Source organism: Microcaecilia unicolor, chromosome 4 (assembly GCF_901765095.1).
Source record: "Microcaecilia unicolor chromosome 4, aMicUni1.1, whole genome shotgun sequence".
In the NCBI taxonomy this organism is placed as follows: Eukaryota; Metazoa; Chordata; class Amphibia; order Gymnophiona; family Siphonopidae; genus Microcaecilia; species Microcaecilia unicolor.
The window spans coordinates 236,265,005-236,284,440 of NC_044034.1; the positions used below are offsets into that span (position 1 = coordinate 236,265,005).

A 19,436-nucleotide genomic window follows, 5' to 3' on the forward strand; every position below is an offset into this window, starting at 1 on the left:
GAGGAGGGGGTGGCAAGGAAATGAATGAGAGAAAGTGATTACAGAGGGTAGAAATATGGTAATGGGAAGTAGGTTAAAGATAAAAGAGAAAGTAGAGATGGGGAGGAGTAAGATGGGGAATGGGAGAGCTAGTGGGTGAAAGAAGAAGATGGAAATTTGATAGGTAGTTGAAAAGTAAAAAGGAGATGAAGAAGGGTGAGAGAGAGGCAGAAAAGAGCTACAAAGGAATGATCAATATGTCAGAGGCAGGAATAGTGAGGGAACAGACAGGCGAGAGGAGAAAAGACAAATGAACTGCAGCCGCTTGAAGAAGAATTAGCAGACGACAGAGAGGAAAGCAGAAAAGAGAAATTGGAACCAGCAAGATGGAAAAATAAAATGTCCAGACAACAAAGGTAGAAACAAAGCATTTTATTTTGAATGTTTTAAATGGAATATGTTAGCTTTTGGAAATGTGCATAGCAATTGTCTTTGTATTGTGTTCTTTAGAAAAGGAAATGCATCTCTGTTTTATGTCTCCAGTGTTGCAGTAATGCTGTATTTAACTTCTTGGGGTTCCTTTTCAATTTTTGTCTAAATATTTTTATTTCTAATTTGTGATCCCGTGTTCTGTATTTGGTGAGGGTCTGTTGGTGTGATAGTAATGGCAGGTGGGAAATTGGAAGGGAGGCAAAGAGGAGAGGGAATCGGGGAGGGAAGCCCTCCTTTATTTTCTGACCTGGGCCCAAGCAGGTCTAACACCAGTCCTAACCCTTGCTGTATAGCTGGTGAGGATTCCCAGACATCCCCAGCTAAGGACCTCCTCCAAAGGTGGCCAGAACTCCCTTCTACCAAGCTCTGGCAACAGCATCCTTGAGCCATCGACAGCTAAGCATGTGTGGGGTGCTGGCATCAGTGGCTTAGGGTCATTGCTGCTGCCTGCCAAGCTTTGTAAAAAAGAGTTCTGGCCACCTTCAGAGAAAGCCTTCAGCTGACTGAGCTTGAGGATCCTCATTAGCTAAAGTATTTATATTTTGAGGTGGAGGTAGGGCGGAGCAGAGAAAATTTTGTGCCCACCCACTTTGGGCTCAGGCCCACCCAAAACTGGCTGTCTGGCTACGCCACTGGTAAACATTAACATGAGCCTGCACTAACGGTTAGCATGACCTAAATCCCACAGTAATGGCTTAGTGCATTTTAGTAATCAGATTCCTATAGTAGTACATTTATTTGGCCCAGAATTTTTTTTATGGATAACTGGCTAACATTTACATGTCATAGGCTCTATTTTATCATAAAATATTTATTTGACAACTCTTCGCTCACAGAAGGTAAGAAAACCTTTGCAGAATGTTAAGTAAAGGTTATTTCAAATTACTACAACTATTAAAAAAAAAAAAAAAAAACACTTCAAATCGCACCACAAATCTCCACCAACGCTCCAGGTCACAAAAGATATTGTTGCAGCCCTAGCCATTTTAAACTTTCCTCATAGGGAAGTCATCCCATCCCCTTTTCATCGCCCTTCTCTGTACCTTTTCTAATTCCACTAGATTTTTTTTTTGAGATGCAGTGACCAGAATTTCTCACAGTATTCGAGGTGCAGTCGCAACATGGAGCAATACAAAGGCATTATAACATCCTCATTTTTGTTTTCCATTCTTTTCCTAATAATACCTATCATTCTATTTGCTTTCTTAGCATTTAGTGCAATATATTACTCCCATCTTATTTCTTAGGCTTCTGGCATTCACATATAGACATTTCAAACTATGTTTATTGTTCCTATTTACATCTTGCTCAGCAGTTGACAGTAATTATTTGCAATCTTGAAAATCTGTCTGTTTTTTAAAGACACCTGGAGAGGCATTTTTGAAAGAAACGTCTAAGTTGGAATTTGGACGTCTTTGTAAAATGTCCAAATTCAGAGGCGGGGAAAAGGTCATTTTCAAAAAAAGATGGACATCCATCTTTCATTTTGAAAATACCAAGGACGCCCTTAGATTTGGACATCTTTGATTTTTGGCGATTTTCGAAACCAAAGATGTCCAAGTCTAAAACGTCCAAATGCAAGTCATTTGGACGTGGGAGGAGCCAGCATTTGTAGTACACTGGTCCCCCTGTGACATGCCAGGATAGCAATCGACACCCTAGAGGGCACTGCAGTGGACTTCATAAAATGCTCCCAGGTACATAGCTCCCTTACCTTGTGTGCTGAGCCCCCCAAAACCACTACCCCCAACTGTACAGGCGAAAGGGGGCACCTATATGTGGGTACAGAGGGTTTCTGGTGGGTTTTGGATGGCTCGCTGTTTCCTACACAAATGTAATAGGGGGGGGGGGTTATGGGCCTGGGTCCACCTGTCTGAAATGCACTGCACCCACTAAAACTGCTCCAGGGACCTGCATGCGCTGTCATGGCCCTGATTATGACATCTGAGACTGGCAATCAATATTTATGTTTTTTTAAGAATGGGAGGTGGTTAATGACCACTGGGGGAGTAAGGGGAGGTCATCCCCGATTCCCTTCGTTGGTCATCTGGTCATTTCAGGCACCTTTTTTTGCCTTATTCGAAATAAAAACAGGACCGGGTGAAAACGTCCAAGTTTTAGTCTTGGACGTCTCTGCTTTTTTCTGTTTTGGCTCAAAGACGTCCAAGTCTTAGGAACACCCAAGTCCCTTTTTCATCACACCTCCAATACGCCCCCCTCTGATTTAGATGTCCTTGCGACGGACTTTCGCTAGAGACGTCCAAAATCGGGTTTCGATTATACCAATTTGGACGTCTCTGAGAGATGGATGTCCAAGTGCCAATTTATGTCGGAAGATGGACGTCCATCTCTTTTGAAAATGAGCCTGCTGGTCTACTATTGCAACCTCACAATCAGGATACCTTATCTTCCGTGTTTTGGTGATATCCTTGAAAGATACCTTGTTCCAAACCATGCACTTTTGAATGACTGTCGGCCTTCATTTATTTACCTAGACTTAATAGATGTTGAGGTGGGATTGCGATAATATATGAGTTTTTTCCATCTAAATATTTTGGACACAGTAAGTGCTCCTTTTTTGGAAGTTGTATCATGTGGAGTAGTTGATGATAAATTTGTAGAATCCAACTGTTTTACTTGATTTTATTGTCCTCCAGGAAAGTGGGCAAATGCCAAAGTTCTTTATACGATTTTATATCGTGGAATGTTTTGAAGTATGATTTTTACTTAATTATTGGTGGGGAGGAGCTTACCCAAGATGGTTGCAGCTGACTTCATGCTGCAGGATGCCATCCCCCTTCCTTACCTTATGGTTAAGCATAAATCGAAGACCTGGGTTTTTTCGATGGAGCCCAGGGTGAGTTCTTTCTAGGTCAGACCAATGAATGCCTTTGTGGTACAGGACGCAACAGTGTTGACCCCAGCTTTGGCTGGGGGGAGGCGGCATGGCAGAGGCCTCTTCTACCCCCCATTAAAACAGTCAGTCTCTCTCTAGAGCTTCAAAGCCTTCCTGCACATCGATTGATGACTCTAGGACTGTGATCGCGGCACTCCAGCACCTGACCTGCGTGGAGAAGAATGAACCTGCAGTAACGGGGCTGGAACCTCATTCATCATTGCTGGAGTTTCAGGATGTGGGGCAGATGAGTGTCCAGTCTAGAAAAGAATCTTCTTTATTGCAGCTACCAGGTATTGTCACTTAAAAGCTGTGTGTGAGGTCGGTATTGCCCTTTTACGGAGGCTAGGAATCTTTAATTTGGAGTCTATATGGGAAGCTATTTCAGCTCTCCAAACTTCTTTGGGATCACAGATAAAAAAGAGGCGATCACACATAGACCTGATTACACCAGACTTAGCAGCCTCAAAGAGTAAGTTAGCTGATTTGGGAAATAAAATGGATGCAGTTGAAACGAGGTTGGAAGTTTTGGAAACCCGAGGAAACACTTGGATAAAAGATAGTATGAACTTACGTGCCAAAGTTGAGAACTTGGAAAATGCTGTCAGACGTCAAAATCTTAGATTTGTAAATGTTTCCAAGCAATGTTCTATTTCCGCCTTGGACATGTTTAAGAGATATCTCTCTGAAATATTGAAGGTGCCGAAGGCCTGATATCCATTGGTCTGTAAAATTTATTTTCTACCAGTTGGCAAGAGGCAAGAACAGCCCAACCAACATGATTTGCTAATAAATAGTTTGGATTTGACTGGTGCACTAGAGCAGTCAGATTTGGATGTCCTGGCTTCTGCTACTTTATTAGTGCATCTGGCATTGGACTCTGACAGGGAATGGCTTTTGAAGCTATTCTTTAAATAGAAAGATGTTTTGTTTATGAATTATAAGAAGGATGTATCCTGATGTAACTAGAATAACACAGAAGAGGAGAAAGCAATTTTTGCTATTAAGACCAAAGGTGCTCCAGTTGGGGGTAACTTTTGTTCCTCGTTTTCCCTGCAAATTTGTTATAACCTTTCAAGGTGTTGGATATGTTTTCTTTTATCCTGGGCAGCTTATTACTTTTATAACAAATCTGTGATATCTTCTAGTGCTCCTTAATGAATGTCCCTCTTTCCTGTTGGAGCTTAGTAAGAAAGGATATTGTGCCCATCAGCAGACAATCTCCTTTGTATTTTTCCTTGTTCAAACTCTGCCTTTGGTAGCCCTTCTCCACTGTATTGTGAACTAACAATAGTGGCTGTTTTATTTTTGTTTTGTATTTTTTTCAGTGTTATTTTCTTTATTGTAATAATATGCTATATATTTGAAATTGATAAATAAAATATTTTTAAAAAATTATTAGTGATGTAAATCTGCACTTAGATGGTGAGTTGGACATTGAGGCAAAATATTTCCCAGAAATTGTTAAGGTGTTGGGCTGTGAACGGCCTTTAGACATTGTAGCATTTTCAACTGCTGGCCCTATAACACCTGGCTAATTAATTGTCATCCTACCCCCTGTTTGGACCATTTTCTTTTTCAATTTGTAATCTATTGGTTGGATCACTTCAGACACACTCCCATGTCCAAGCATTGAGGCCCTTACCAGGGGAAAGGTGCATACAACTCATTTTTGGAACAGGATTGATGAGTTACAGCATCATCATAGAAGGAATGGAAGAGAAGCGAGAACCCGGGCTTGGGGCTACCTCCTCCTTCAAGCAGTGCTGGGTCTTCACCAACAGCAGCTGCAGCAGAGGACTGGCCAGAGGAATTAATCAGAAGAGGTTGAGCATATCTCTTCATGTTTTGCTGAGCCAACCCCACAGATTCTTCAGTAGCTGGGTAGACAGGAATTTTACCACGGTGTTTAGGAGCCATAAGATAAAGAAAAGAACCAAGTAAACCGTGGGACTCCTAGTAGGCCTTAGCAAACCACTGCCATCTTGATCTCTGCTACCTGGTTATAACTGTTTATAAATAAATAAACAGTATTACAATTAGGTCTTATATAGAGGAAATGAAAGTATGTGTTGTACTCCATTTTCTATGTTTATCAGTAATGGGTGGCATTTGACTGCAGTGATGTGCCTTAACTTAATTATTTGAGCATTAATACTTCAATTTATGACCAGATATAATGTCTTCAGGTTTGTCTCTCAGACTGTTCACAATTTGCAAGTAGTTTAATTACTGTGAACATACTTGAGATGTAGTTATAGTTCTATGTGTTTATGTGATATAGAAGCATCCTGGAAAAACAAACATATAGAGTCAAAATCTTGGAAGTATTTTATACATACTGCAGAATATAAGAAGTGAAACTAAATGTCATGTTAACATGTGTTGTCTTACCTTCTTCAATTTCAGTATGCAGATTTGAATCGTCATTTAGATGCACTCAATGCCTGGAGAAATGCCACAGCTTTGAAACCAGATCATAGCCTGGCATGGAACAACCTAATTATATTGCTAGATAATACAGGTATCGTTTTCTTTTAAACTCTGCTCTCTCTTGATCAAAATGCCACAAAGAATTAGAACCAACATAAACTTCATTCAAATTAATAATCAAATAGCCATAATGAAGAACACATGAGTTTTGTCATCTAGCCATTTTCATTGGTTGTCTCAAATTGCCAATGTTATTTTCTTCTACATAATCCAAGAAATGAAGCCAAAATTAAAGGAATGTCATCCTTAAAAACTATTCTGTTTCAACTATAAGCTATATTTTAACATGTTGTTCTGTTGTGGGATGTTAAAATTCATTTCCATGTGTATGCAATCATTAGTGTTGTAGCCAAAACTAAAAAAAGTTCCAGACTTTTTTTTATTATTATTAAGTATGGTACGTGTAGGATTAAAACAACAATTCAAGAGTTAGTGGCTTAGGTAGGATTGAATGGGCCCCAGATGAAAAATTAAGATGGTCGTCTATAACACCATCTCTTCCAACGTAGAAAAAACCTGAAGGGTTGGGGAACCTTCAGAGCTCCAGTAACCAAATTCTGCAAAATATCCATTCTAGATCTATATAGAAAATCTGTCATCATAAAGCAGAACTAATGTCCAGGATTCAAACAGCAACAACCCTACCTTTAAAAGGCAGCATCCTAGAAAACCAGTATACTTCCTGAAGGAAAAACAGAACAAGCCAGACTACTAAAGATCCCTACATAGAAAGTAGCAGAATACCTCACGGCTATCACTCCTGCAGAATACAGACAAAACACCAAATAAACAACTACAAACTAGAAATAGAAACTCCAAGAAGTCTGAATACAATGCAACACTGGTGAAACAAAAGAGTATTTCCTTTTGTACTATGTAAAAAATAAAGTTATCAGAGTTGCACTTTTCAAGATGTCATATTCAAGTTACTTAACTGAAAATAAAATGTCATCCGCAAGGTTGTCGTCTTCCCATAAGAAATTATATATCTCGATATTGCTAAAATTATATAATTCTTTGCCTTAAATATCCGATTGGAGCAGAATTGTTTGAAATGTTGCAAGCTAATGAAGACATGGTTATTAAGAAAAAATACTTATAATACCTACCATGCTATTAAATATTTATAAAAACAACATATTAAAAATTTGATATTTAAATTGTAATTGTATTAGTTTTTTTATTTCTATCCTGAATTACGATGTAAACCATCCAGAGCTAATGGTAGTGACAGTATAGAAAAATTTTTATTAATATGATTATTATTTATTATCTGGCAATTGTATTTTAATAATCCACTTGGTGCTAGCCTCTCCTTTCAACTTTTCTTGTGTTGTCTTCATCTATAGGTTCCTTTTCAGGGTCTCATTTTTATTTGTTCTTCTCCTGTCTTCCTTTCCTCTCTGTATCTGTCTCTGACATTGACTGTTCTCCTTAATCACCACTCAGCAGCTAGATTTTACCTCTCATTCTCCTCTTCTTTTGCCCTCTAGTCTTTGCTTTCCCTCATTTCACATCTTGCATACCTGTGAGCTTTCCATCTTCCACTCTACTACTACTACTTAACATTTCTAAAGCGCTACTAGGGTTACGCAGCGCTGTACAGTTTAACAAAGAAGGACAGTCCCTGCTCAAAGGAGCTTACAATCTAAAGGACGAAATGTCAAGTTTGGGCAGTCTAGATTTCCTGAATAGAGGTATAATGGTTAGGTGCTGAATGCGACATTGAAGAGGTGTGCTTTGAGTAAGGATTTGAAGATGGGCAGGGAGGGGGCTTGGCGTATGGGCTCGGGGAGTTCATTTCAAGCATAGGGTGAGGCGAGGCAGAAAGGGCGGAGCCTGGAGTTGGCAGTGGTGGAGAAGGGTACTGAGAGGAGGGATTTGTCCTGTGAGCGGAGGTTACGGGTAGGAACGTAAGGGGAGATGAGGGTAGAGAGGTAATGAGGGGCTGCAGATCGAGTGCATTTGTAGGTTAATAGGAGAAGCTTGAACTGTGTGCGGTACCTGATCGGGAGCCAGTGAAGTGACTTGAGGAGAGGGGTGATATGAGCATATCGGTCCAGTCGGAAGATAAGACGTGCAGCAGAGTTCTGAACGGATTGAAGGGGGGATAGATGAGGAGTAGGTTGCAGTAGTCCTGGCATCCAGCCCCTTTCTTTTTTTCTCTTACCTGCTACCCAGGCTCCTCATTCGCTTCTCAGATCTGTCCCTTTCATCTGTTTATTTCCAGCTTTCTTCAGCTGCCTCATACCATCCCCTTTCACACCTTTTCTGTCCCTCCAGTCTTCCACACTTTTCGCTTCTTATCCCCTTCCTCCATTCTAATCCCTTCTCACCAATTCCCTACCTCTTTCCTTCATTCTGACCCATGCTGTCTTTTACTCCCTCCCTATCTGCATTCTGAACTCCTTCTCACCCTTTGCCTTTTTCCATTGCCCATCCCATATTTCTGCATCGGCCACTATACCCCTTCTTCTTAACTAGGCAATGAGCTTTTGCCTACTTTGGACTGAAACTTTGGAATGAAATGCCACTAGAGTAATTATCTAAGTTTTAGAAGGTTCATAAAAGCTTGGATATTTAATTGTTGAGTTATATCTTATCTAAAGGATCATTTTAATGGGGTTGGATATGAGTATTGTGAGGAGGGGGAGAGAGTTTTTTTTTTTTTAGCACTGCCACCTTTAACTCAATACCCTCCTACTACTCTCTGGAATAAATATAGACCAAAAAAGACAGTTGCAAATAAACTTGCGGCCAACAGAGAGCATCCCAGGTCTTTTGGGGGCCCTTTTACTAAGGTGCGCCAAAAAATGGCCTGCGCTGGTTTAGGCGCTTGTATTGGACGTGTTCAGGTCCATTTTTCAGCATGCCTGCAAAAGAGGCCTTTTTTTTTTTTTTTTTTGCTGAAAGTAGATGAAAATGGCCATGCGGCAAAATAAAAATTGGTGCACGTCCATTTTGTACCTGAGACCTTACCGCCACCCATTGACTTAGCGGTAAAGTCTCATTCGTTAACCAGGCGGTAATCATCAGTGTGTGTACACTGCCGATTACTGCCTGGTTAGCGCCATGAGATAGAAAATAAAAAATATCGGATGCACGTAAAAATTTGAATTACCGCCTGGGGCACATGTTTTACACATGTAGGTGCCTACGCGGCTTAGTAAAAGAGCCCCTTAATAGTTGCTAGGTGCCCAAAATAAAAAGAATGTTCAGGAAAAATCCTGGCCATACCAATGAGGAGGGAACCTCCTGAGAAGGGGGAGGAGGGAACCTCTTGAGAAGGGGGAAGAATAGGTTCCCCAGCCCATGGAAGTGGAAAACACTAGTGCTCCAGATGAGGTCAGGGAAGAGCCCATGGAATTGGAGAGCTCAGTTCCTATATCCCTATGGAAGGTGAGGAGATGGAAATAGAAGCTGACATTTAAAAAGCCTCTGGAAAAGTTGGGGATTAATTCAGCAGCTACCCAGTGAATAAAGGGTTTTCTTTTTTTGTTTTGCTGGCAGATGTGGGGGGGGCGGGGGTATAATAGAATTCAGGCCTCTCTATTATGAGTGATTATGCTTGGGATCTGTTTGAGCCCTAGGCTTGTTAGGAAGGGCCAAACACAAAACAGAACAGAGATATTTTGGGGTTTTAGGTAGTTTTGGTTAGCACCAGTGTTTTGTTGAAATAACTGTTTGAGGGACAGGAAAATTTTTTGGTGGGGGGGAACTCTCCCTCTTGCATAAAGATTAAACCAGATTCTGTTGTCTGGATAAAACTTTGTTTGAGCAGAAGGAGGACAATTGTTTGCCAGGCAGTAATAAGAACTGCCAGAAAGAAGCTCGTTTGCATAAAGCTCCTCTGGTCCTTGGTTGAATTTATTTTTCTTTTCCTTTGAGGACAATATGAAATGAAACTGAAACTTACATATTGCAAAAAGGATACAGGTAGTCACCAAGCTAGGGGTTTATTCCTTTTCAAATTGCAATGCTTGGACTATATGCTTTTATGTCACCCTGAATTAAAATGGAGTTTCAAAGACTGACCCTGAAAAGTGCCACTTGCTTTATACTGTGTATTCTGTTTATTGTGTTGAGTTTTTCTTACCTCTGTGAGCTACTGCTAGGAGGTGCTACATCACAATATTTATTATTTTTGAGTGTATAAGGATAAGTGCAGTTATATATCTTCTGTAGAAGTTCGTAACTCACCTAGAGTTTATTGAACTATGTGTTTAATACATTCTTAATAAATATTAATTATAATGCTGCATATTTGGAGGGTACAAGACTTGCCTACAGTGGTAAAGTGTAAAAATGAGATGTATCATCTTCTCAAGATGAAAAGACTGGACGTAGTAGGAATTACCGTAAGCTTGGCATCTTTATCAACAAATTTGGTCCCTGGATTGGAAAAAACCTACCCCATAGAGCACAAAGTTTTATCTTAAATCTGTAAATTTAAGCACAGGGAAAAGGTAGTGGGGATGGAGAGGGGGGAAATTGGGACATTCTGTATATATTTTGCTTATTCATGTTACCGTGGTGAAGAAGCAATGCCAGTGGTGGCATGTTTGCATAGAAGAACCTGTATAGAAGGGGAGAGAAGGGTCCGGATTCTGAGGTTAGATGTATTGCTTATTATTTAAACTTACATACTCAGTGTACTTGGACGTAGTTGATAGCTCTCTTTATTGTACTGGTTGAATATTATATCTTTGTCTTGTTTTGTGTGGGTTCCATAAATGTTTAATAAATATTAATTATAATGTGAGACGTTTTTAATGCAAGGATGTACAATAAAATATTTACTGTGTGTACTAGTGACATAGTTAAATACAGAGTTGTATGCACTGGTGAAGAAGTCCTTTGTTGAAATTTTCTGGCAGGCAAGATATAATTGCCTCATGGAATGTACTCCTTAAAGAGATGAACAGTTGCCACCCTAGGACCCATTCCTAACACTTCAGTGTCACTGAGGGGCTCAGCATCAAAGGAGACTTTCTTGTAAGTCCTCATCTAGACAAATGGATAGCCATTCCCAGCAGGTAGCCTCTAGAAACAGGAAGGTAAAATCTGGGCAAAAGAATTAATTGTAAAAACAATTATTTCTTATGATTTTTTGCTGTCTCTCTGTATTCAGGTAACTTGTCACATGCAGAGGCAGTTGGCAGAGAGGCCCTGGAATTACTTCCCAATGACCATTCTCTTATGTTTTCCCTGGCAAATGTACTAGGAAAATCCCAAAAATACAAGGTATGTATTTTTCAACTGAAAATATCTGTCAAATGTTATAAAGCTTATTTGGGGCCCTGTTTACTAAGCCACACTATAGGTGCGCTAGCATCTGCAAATTTTTAGCATTCGCTTAAAACGCTAGTGTACCTTAGTAAATAGGGCCCTTAGCATGTAAATTATTTTATCTGTTCCCAAGATATTTTGATTTGATTTGATTTTTTTTTCCCTTCAATAATCCTGAGTGCCTCAAGCTGTGGAATGTTGGTGTATAATGACTCTATATCCATTGTGACTAGGATAGTATCTGTGAAGGATCACTCACAGATACTATCCTAGTCATGTATAGGAACTGCCAGCAAGCATAAGCGTTGCCGTACTGCGACAGACCAAAGGTCCATCAAGCCTAGTATCCTGTTTCCAAACGTGGCCAATCCAGGTTACAAGACAAAGATCCATCGAGCCTAGTATCCTGTTTCCAAAAGTGGCCAATCCAGGTTACAAGTACCTGGCAAGATCCCAAAACAGTAAAATAGATTTTATGCTGCCTATCCTAGAAATAAGCAGTGGATTTTTTCTAAGTCTATCTTAATAAAGGCTTATGGACGTTTCTTTTAGTTATTCAAACCTTTTTGAAACCCTGCTAAGCTAACTGCTTTTACCATGTTCTGTGGCAACGATTTCCAGAGTTTAATTACACATTGAGTGAAGAAATATTTTCTCCGATGTTTAAATTTACTGCTATGGGTCTTTGAGTACCGGGCCTGAAGAGCTTCTTACAGAGATCTATGCTGCAGGGGAAAAGAGTACTGCTACTGAATTGGAGAGATTGCACCCGTCCAACTCTGGCTCAGTGGAGGGTGCAAATGATAGATATGTTGAAATTAGAGAGACGTGGAGTACATGACTTTGAAACAGCAGCTGGCAGAAATCTGACAAAATATGGAGCCTCTTTTGGGACACATTGCAACCAGCAGCCAGAAGTAGACTTCTCAACTTGAACTTCCTGGGACACCTTGCCAGACTCTGATGTGCTAAGCAATGCCTCTACATGTCAGGAAACGGGAGAGGGGAGGGAGGGAAAGGAGAGGAGATGGGAGGGGTTAGGGGGGAAGGGAGTAGGGATGGGTTGTTTAGGGGAGACATAAGACAAATTAACTGACGGTAATAGATATTAGATAGCTGCTTGCTGTAAAGTAATGTGGTGATGTTGAAATTCATGAATGTATCTTTTTCTTGTGAATAAAAAAGATTTAAACATAAATTTACGGATAGCTTCATTGCGTGCCCCCTAGTCCTAGTATTTTTGGAAAGAGTAAACAAATGATTCACATCTACCCATTCCATTCCACTCATTATTTTATAGACTTCTATCAGCAGTCTCTTCTCCAAGCTGAAGAGCCCTAGCCGCTTTAACTTTTCATAATAGGAAAGTCGTCCCATCCCCTTTATCATTTTCATCACCCTTCTCTGTACCTTTTCTAATTCCACTATATCTTTTTTTGAGGTGCGGTGACCAGAATAGCACACAGTATTTGAGATGCTTTCACACCATGGAGCAATACAAAGGCATTATAACATTCTCATTTTTGCTTTCCATTCCCTTCCTAATAATACCTTACATTCTATTTGCTTTCTTAGCCGCAGCCGCACACTGTGCATAGGGATGACACCTAGATCCTTTCCCAGGCTGGTGACTCCTAATGTGGAACCTTGCATCACGTAAATATAGTTTAGGTTCCTCTTTGCTGGGGGTATGGACAGGAGCTTAGTGCACTAGAAAGTCCCACATTAGCATGAACTTAGTCCATTTCCTAGTACCGTTTAGTAGACATACCCCAGAAAGAGACAATGTTTTGAGACTTTATTTCAGACATAAGAAGCAATCATTTCTTGGTTTACAATTATGGGTATTTCTGGATATGGCTAGAGCTACGCAAAGGAGAAGGAGATAGTTTTTGTTGCTTAGGGTCCTTCATAAAAGGCCTGCTTCTTTTTGAAATATCCTTGCAAATGTATAATATGGTATAATAATAACGCAAAGTATATTTTCTTTAAAATGTCACAGTTATTATTGTTTCTTAGTGACAAAGATGTTCTCCCTGATTCTGAAGATAATCTTCCTGACACCTAGTCTGCTTGGACCATTTTGGAATCCTGTTTTGAAGAAGAATTGGATTTAGTTGCCCTAGCTGGTTTTTGTCTTTTCCTTTTGATAAGTTTTTCTTCTGAATATCTCTCTTCTTAATGTCTCTGCCCTTATAGAGGACTTTAAAATTAGGGCATATGTTAAATTTCTTGCCTTTTCTATTTTTATTGCTTTTCTTGTCATTTATGCTCTATTATTTCTTACCAAGTGTTATACTTGTTTTTGAAATTGTGAAATTGCATAAAAATAAAATAAAGGAATCACGTGATGCTGTGAGTGGCAGTAGACGTGCAGTTTACAGGCTGCTCGGGATCTCATCTCTAATAGTCTTATTACTGCTTCCCAAAGCTCAAATTTGCTGGTTTTCGCCACAGGAACCTCCCAGCAGCATAAGGACAAATATCTAACCAGATCTACAATGGCGACTTCTTCTAAACCACTTAAGAGAAAGGAGGAATGGAGCTGGGCCCTAGAGGCTAATATGGCGGCTTCCTGTCCACAGTCACAGCCTCACTCCGACTTTCTGGTACTAGACCTGATGGAATCAGTGGTGCACGCGCTGTATTCAAGGTTCATCCATCTCTCTGACCGATTAACAGGTTTAACAGCGCTAACATCAGAGCTTACCCGCTGTACAGGAGAGTTGGAGGTGCGCGTGTCATAGGTAAAGGATACTCAGCAGGCCCAGGTGGAGGGACTAGCTGAATTGGAGTAGCTAACTCAGGAATACCAGCAAAAACTTGACGATTTGGAGAACCAGTCACATCGAGACTACCTTCAGTTTGTGGGCTTCCCGGAGTCAATTGCAGAAGCTAAATTAAAACAAACCCTGGAAACCTGGCTTTTGGCAACGTTTCCCGAGGCTGGAGAGAGTGGAGCGATCCACCTAGATCGGTCTCACCACGTGGGCCAGCGCCCAATGAGGGATCTTCGCCCTCGTGCGATAATAGCTAAATTCCACCGCAACACACAAAAATTGATGGTGCTCCGGCTATATAAAGGATGCAGAGGTGAAACAAAGTTCAATGGTAATTTGATTAAAATATTTCAGGACTACTCTGCTGCATTGACTATCCGGCAGCGAGCTTTCTCCGCCACATGGGCTACACTGGTGGAGAAACAGCAGTGATTCAGCTTGCAGTATCCAGCTATACTAAAAGTGCTCAGAAATGGCAAGTGAATCTCTTATTCCTCATCAGAAACTGTTATGGAGTGACTTAACTGCCTTAACACCACTTGACCAGACAACTACACTAGCTTTGTAGCAGTTTGTTATATATTATATGCTATCTGGGCTGTGGGTGTCCTTACCAGAAGATCCTGATTTGCTTGGGCCAAGAGATAACATCCCACGACCCCACATCCTATTAATGCTGTTTGATATTGGGAAGCGTAAATATGTTTGGTTTGGTTTTGCATTTGTTCTACTGTTTGGAGATGGGTACTCATAAGCATTATAGTGGCTCGCTGTCTTACCTGTCGATGATGGGTATGGTGCAGTTGAAGGGCTATGAGGAGGAGAGTGGGTGATTGGGGATGTTCACCAACTCAACTGTGCTCAAACGTCTGCGGGATGGAAGTTTTATTTGTACACTACCTACACAACTGGAAATAGTGGAACCACTTGGCTCCCCTTACTTGGACCTTACACTACTACTACTACTTATCATTTCTATAGCGCTACTACACTGGGGACTTTCCTCTGTTTCTGATGTTTCTCTTATCTCCTTCCCCATGGCTGGAGCTGGGCAGCCTGGGGCTTATTGATATTTGACGAACTCGTAGATCTTATTTTAGAGCTGTACTTGCTGGCTAATTTATTAACACCTTGCCTAATATCTTGGAATGTTTTGTGGATTACATCCCCTGTCAAGCGTTCCAAGATTTTGTCTATACTCAAACACCACAAGGCATCTATTGCTTGCTTACAAGCAACCAAGCTTTCTGATGATGAACACCAGAAGCTGCACCAGCAGTGGGTGGGGGAATGTTATTTCTCTTCCTCCGCTGGCCGTCGAGGGGGAGTGGCCATTCTCCTTAAGCGAGGTCTTCAGTGTCAATCACGCCTAGAGGCAAAAGACACAGAGGGGCAATATGTGTTAATACACTTGAATTATTCAGGTCAAGAATATTATCTTTGCACAGTCTACGGGCCCAACGCATACGATGCTGCATTTTTTCACACTTTAATTTGGTTAGGCCTGCAACACAACAGTGCCCCCTGGATACTCCTTGGTGACTTCAACCAAGTGTTTGATCCAATCCTGGACTGTTCTTCACCTCGGGCATGTAATGCACTGGGGAGAGGTAAAATGCTCAATCTTGTAGACCCATGGTGATTACTTAACCCTACATAGTGAGATTATTCACATCTGTCACATGTCCACCAAACCTAGTCCTGAATAGATTACATATTGATCTCCACCTCTATGTTCTCTAGAGTTGCTAATGAGGTTTTTGGCCCCATGGAAGTGTCTGATCACACCTTGATTTGGATAGATTTGGAACTGGGACCTCCAGTAGCTGTCTCGAGATTTCCCTCCTATTTAGTCTCAAGCTCAGATTTTGGGAGTTCCTAGCAAAACAGTGAGCATCTTATTTAGAAACAAACAGCATATACCAGGAGACCCCCCTCCCTTTTTTATTCTGGGAGGCCTCAAAGGTGGTCCTACGTGGAGACACAATTAGCTATATGTGTGCACATTCCAAAAGACTTTCTCAGGGAATACTTCTTCTAGAACAGCGTTACAGGGTAGCTAAGCAGGCCCATGTGAACTGTCCCTCAGTGGCCCACTATGAGACTATGATGCCCACTTTGGCAGCTCTGAACTCCTTGATCCACGAGCGCACAAAAAAAAATCATTTTTTTTCCTGTGATTTTCAATACTACCAATATGGTAATCAGACAGGCAAGCTGCTGGCCTGGGTAGTGAAGGCATGGTCCCCTACAAAATTCATTCCCACCTTAATAGCAACACATGGCTCTGTAAACATCGCCCTGCAGAAATTGCCCAACTGTTTTTTGATCATTTTCCCAGATGTATGTGGCAGTCTCAGCACAAGTAGGTGCATCAGTGATTGATTACCTTGAGGATTCTGGTATACCCACTCTTCCTCCAGAGGCACACACTCAACTAAACGCACCATTGTGAGCCGGGAGGTACAGCAGGTAATCAAATCTCTCTCATCGGGCACAACTCCTGGGTCTGATGGGTTCTCTTCAGAATATTATAAGATGTTGGTACACCAGCTGATGTACCCCTCTTACTGCTTATTACAGCACAGTTATTTCTGGAGGCGACCTTTCCCTTCAAGGTAATGAAGCCCTCATAACTTTAATCCTCAAACCCGGTAAGAATCTGGATCGCCCGGAAGCCTTCCGTCCCATCTCTCTAATTAATGTGGATATAAAAATTCTGGCACTTATCTTTACGGATAGACTGGCTCCACATACACCATATTTGGTGGGTGACCACCAAGTGGTGTTTGTTAAGGGTCACCATTCTGTATTAAATGTTCGAAAAGCACTTCTTGCGGTCATGCAGAGCCAGTCTTCTCAAGACCCTCTGTTGCTGGTTAGCTTAGATGCTGAGAAAGCATTTGACCACATACACTGGGATTATCTCTTTCAGGTGCTGCAATAGGTGGGGATAGATGGCTGATTTTTCCAGGCGATTTCAGTATTATAGAACACACCCCTAGCTGCCCTTATAGTTAATGGTCTGCATTCTCCTTCTTTCCCAGTGGGCAAAGGCACCAGGTAGGGATGTCCACTGTCCCCGTTGCTATTTTTATTGGATTTGGAGCCCCTACTATGCACCATTGCCAAAGATCCAGACATATCAGGTATCTCATTGCGCACCTCTCCTTCAAAGTATTAGCTTTTGCTGACAATATCCTTCTCACTCTTACTAACCCTCAGTATTCCCTGTCACACCTATTGGATAATGTTCAGGAATTTGGTTTCTACTCAGGCTTCAAGCTTAACTTACAAAAGTCGGTGGTATTGCCAGTGCAGTCGTTGATCTGGGACTGTTGGTCAGAAGAGTTCCCACTACAGTGGGCAATTTCCCAGATTAAATACCTTGGCATTTACATCCCTGCAGATTTGAAGTGGTTATATACGATTAACATTACACCACTTTGGAGCATTAAGAAAGTGACACTATCAATGTGGCAGACTCTCCCTATCTCACTATGGGGCAGGGTTGCCCTTTACAACATGATTATGGTCCTCTAGTGGTCTTATGTCATTCAAGTTCTTTCCCTTTTCTTGACATAGAGGGATGAAATTGCAATGCATCACCTGCTAGTGCACTTTCTGTGGAGGGGACATCGTTCCCATATCTCATTTCCTCAAACATACTTGCCCCGTCCAAAGGGGGGCTTGGGGGTACTTAATATTAAGCTGTTCTCGGTGACTGGTTGCAAGCGACACCTGACTGGTTTAAAGGTACCACATTTTTCTCTTGCACTACCACAGAGTTTAGTCAGCTGGGCTCCCATCATTTCAGTTTTTGGCTTCAGGCATCTTTGGGAACTATTCGCCCCACCGACCATTTCGTCCCTCTTTTTCTACCCTTACGTAGGGCATGGTGATGGATATGTAAATTTCATAAATTGAATCCACATATATCGCTCTTCGCCATCTTTTTGCCGTTGGAAACGCAATGGACTTATTTACCTTTTTCATGTATTGACAGAGGATGGCACACTCAAATCTTTTGCATATCTGCAGGTTGGCCATAATCTTCCAGCCACAGACTCCTTTTCCTATTTCCAGTTATCTCACTATATAGCCACCCTCCTCCGAGCATCTTTATCCTCAGAAGTGTAGAAACTGTTGGTGGAAATATTTGGGCTAGATGCCCAATTGTTAGTTCTCATTAAGTACTATCATGGGCATTTGAGGGAATACCAACCCACTGTTGCATATATCCTACTTGCTCAGAAATGGTCTGCCGAGATGCAAGACTCTCAACTGCAAACATGTTTGCTAAGCTCATACAAAAATATGGGGAGTGCTGACCTCTGGGAATTACAATTTAAATTGATTATCAGGCTTATTTTCGAAAGAGAAGGGCACCCATCTTTCGACACAAATTGGGAGATGGGCGTCCTTCTCCCAAGGTCGCCCAAATCGGCATAATCGAAAGCCGATTTTGGGCATCCTCAACTGCTTTCCGTCGCAGGGATGACCAAAGTTCACAGGGGCGTGTCGGAAACATAGCGAAGGCGGGACTGGGGCGTGCTTAACACATGGGCGTCCTCGGCCGATAATGGAAAAAAGAAGGGCGTCCCTGACGAACACTTGGCTGACTTTACTTGATCCTTTTTTTTATGACCAAGCCACAAAAATGTGCCCTAAATGACCAGATGACCGCCAGAGGGAATCGGGGATGACCTCCCCCTACTCCCCCAGTGGTCACTAACCCCCTCCCACCCTAAAAAAAACAATTATATTTTTTCCAGCCTCTATGCCAGCCTCAAATATCATACCCAGCTCCATCACAGCAGTATGCATGTCCCTGGAGCAGTTTTAGTGGGTACTGCAGTGCACTTCAGGCAGGCGGACCCAGGCCTATCCCCTCCCTACCTAAACTTGTGGTGCTATATGTGAGCTCTCCAAAACCCACTACAAACCCACTATACCCACATCTAGGTGCCCCCCTTCATCCCTAAGGGTTATGATAGTGGTGTACAGTTTTGGGGAGTGGGTTTTGGGGGGCTCAGCACACAAGGTAAGGGAGCTATGCATCTGGGAGCTTTTTCTGAATTCCACTGCAGTGCCCCCTAGGATGCCCGGTTGGTGTCCTGGCATGTGAGGTGGACCAATGCACTAAGAATACTGGCTCCTTCCACAACCAAATGGCTTGGATTTGGTCATTTCTGAGATAGGCGTCCTCGGTTTCCATTATCGTTGAAAATCAGGAACAGCCATCTCTAAGGATGACCATCTCTAAGGTCAACCTAAATGTTGGGATTTGGGTGTCCCTGACCATATTATCGAAATGAAAGATGGCCACCCATCTTGTTTCGATAATACGGGTTTCCCCACCCCTTCACGGGGAAGTCCTGCGAGGATGCCCTCAGGAAAACTTGGGTGCTCCCTTCAATTATGCCCCTCCATGTGTCTTTATATCTCCCCGCATAGAGCTTTCCAAGCTATGCTACCTCCAGGAGATGGTTGCCCTAAATGTCTTG

The 19,436-nt window shown here is 41.8% G+C and overlaps 1 protein-coding gene across 2 annotated transcripts in view; it reads left to right on the forward strand.

The window, feature by feature from the left end:
* Positions 1-19,436, forward strand: part of LOC115469062 (protein O-mannosyl-transferase TMTC4-like) — a 162,684-nt gene that overhangs the window by 118,212 nt on the left and 25,036 nt on the right. For both annotated transcript variants that reach the window (XM_030201344.1, XM_030201345.1), the window contains exons 15-16: positions 5,777-5,891; positions 10,992-11,104. In XM_030201344.1, the coding sequence (XP_030057204.1) occupies positions 5,777-5,891; positions 10,992-11,104 (228 nt within the window). The remainder of the gene's footprint in view (positions 1-5,776; positions 5,892-10,991; positions 11,105-19,436) is intronic.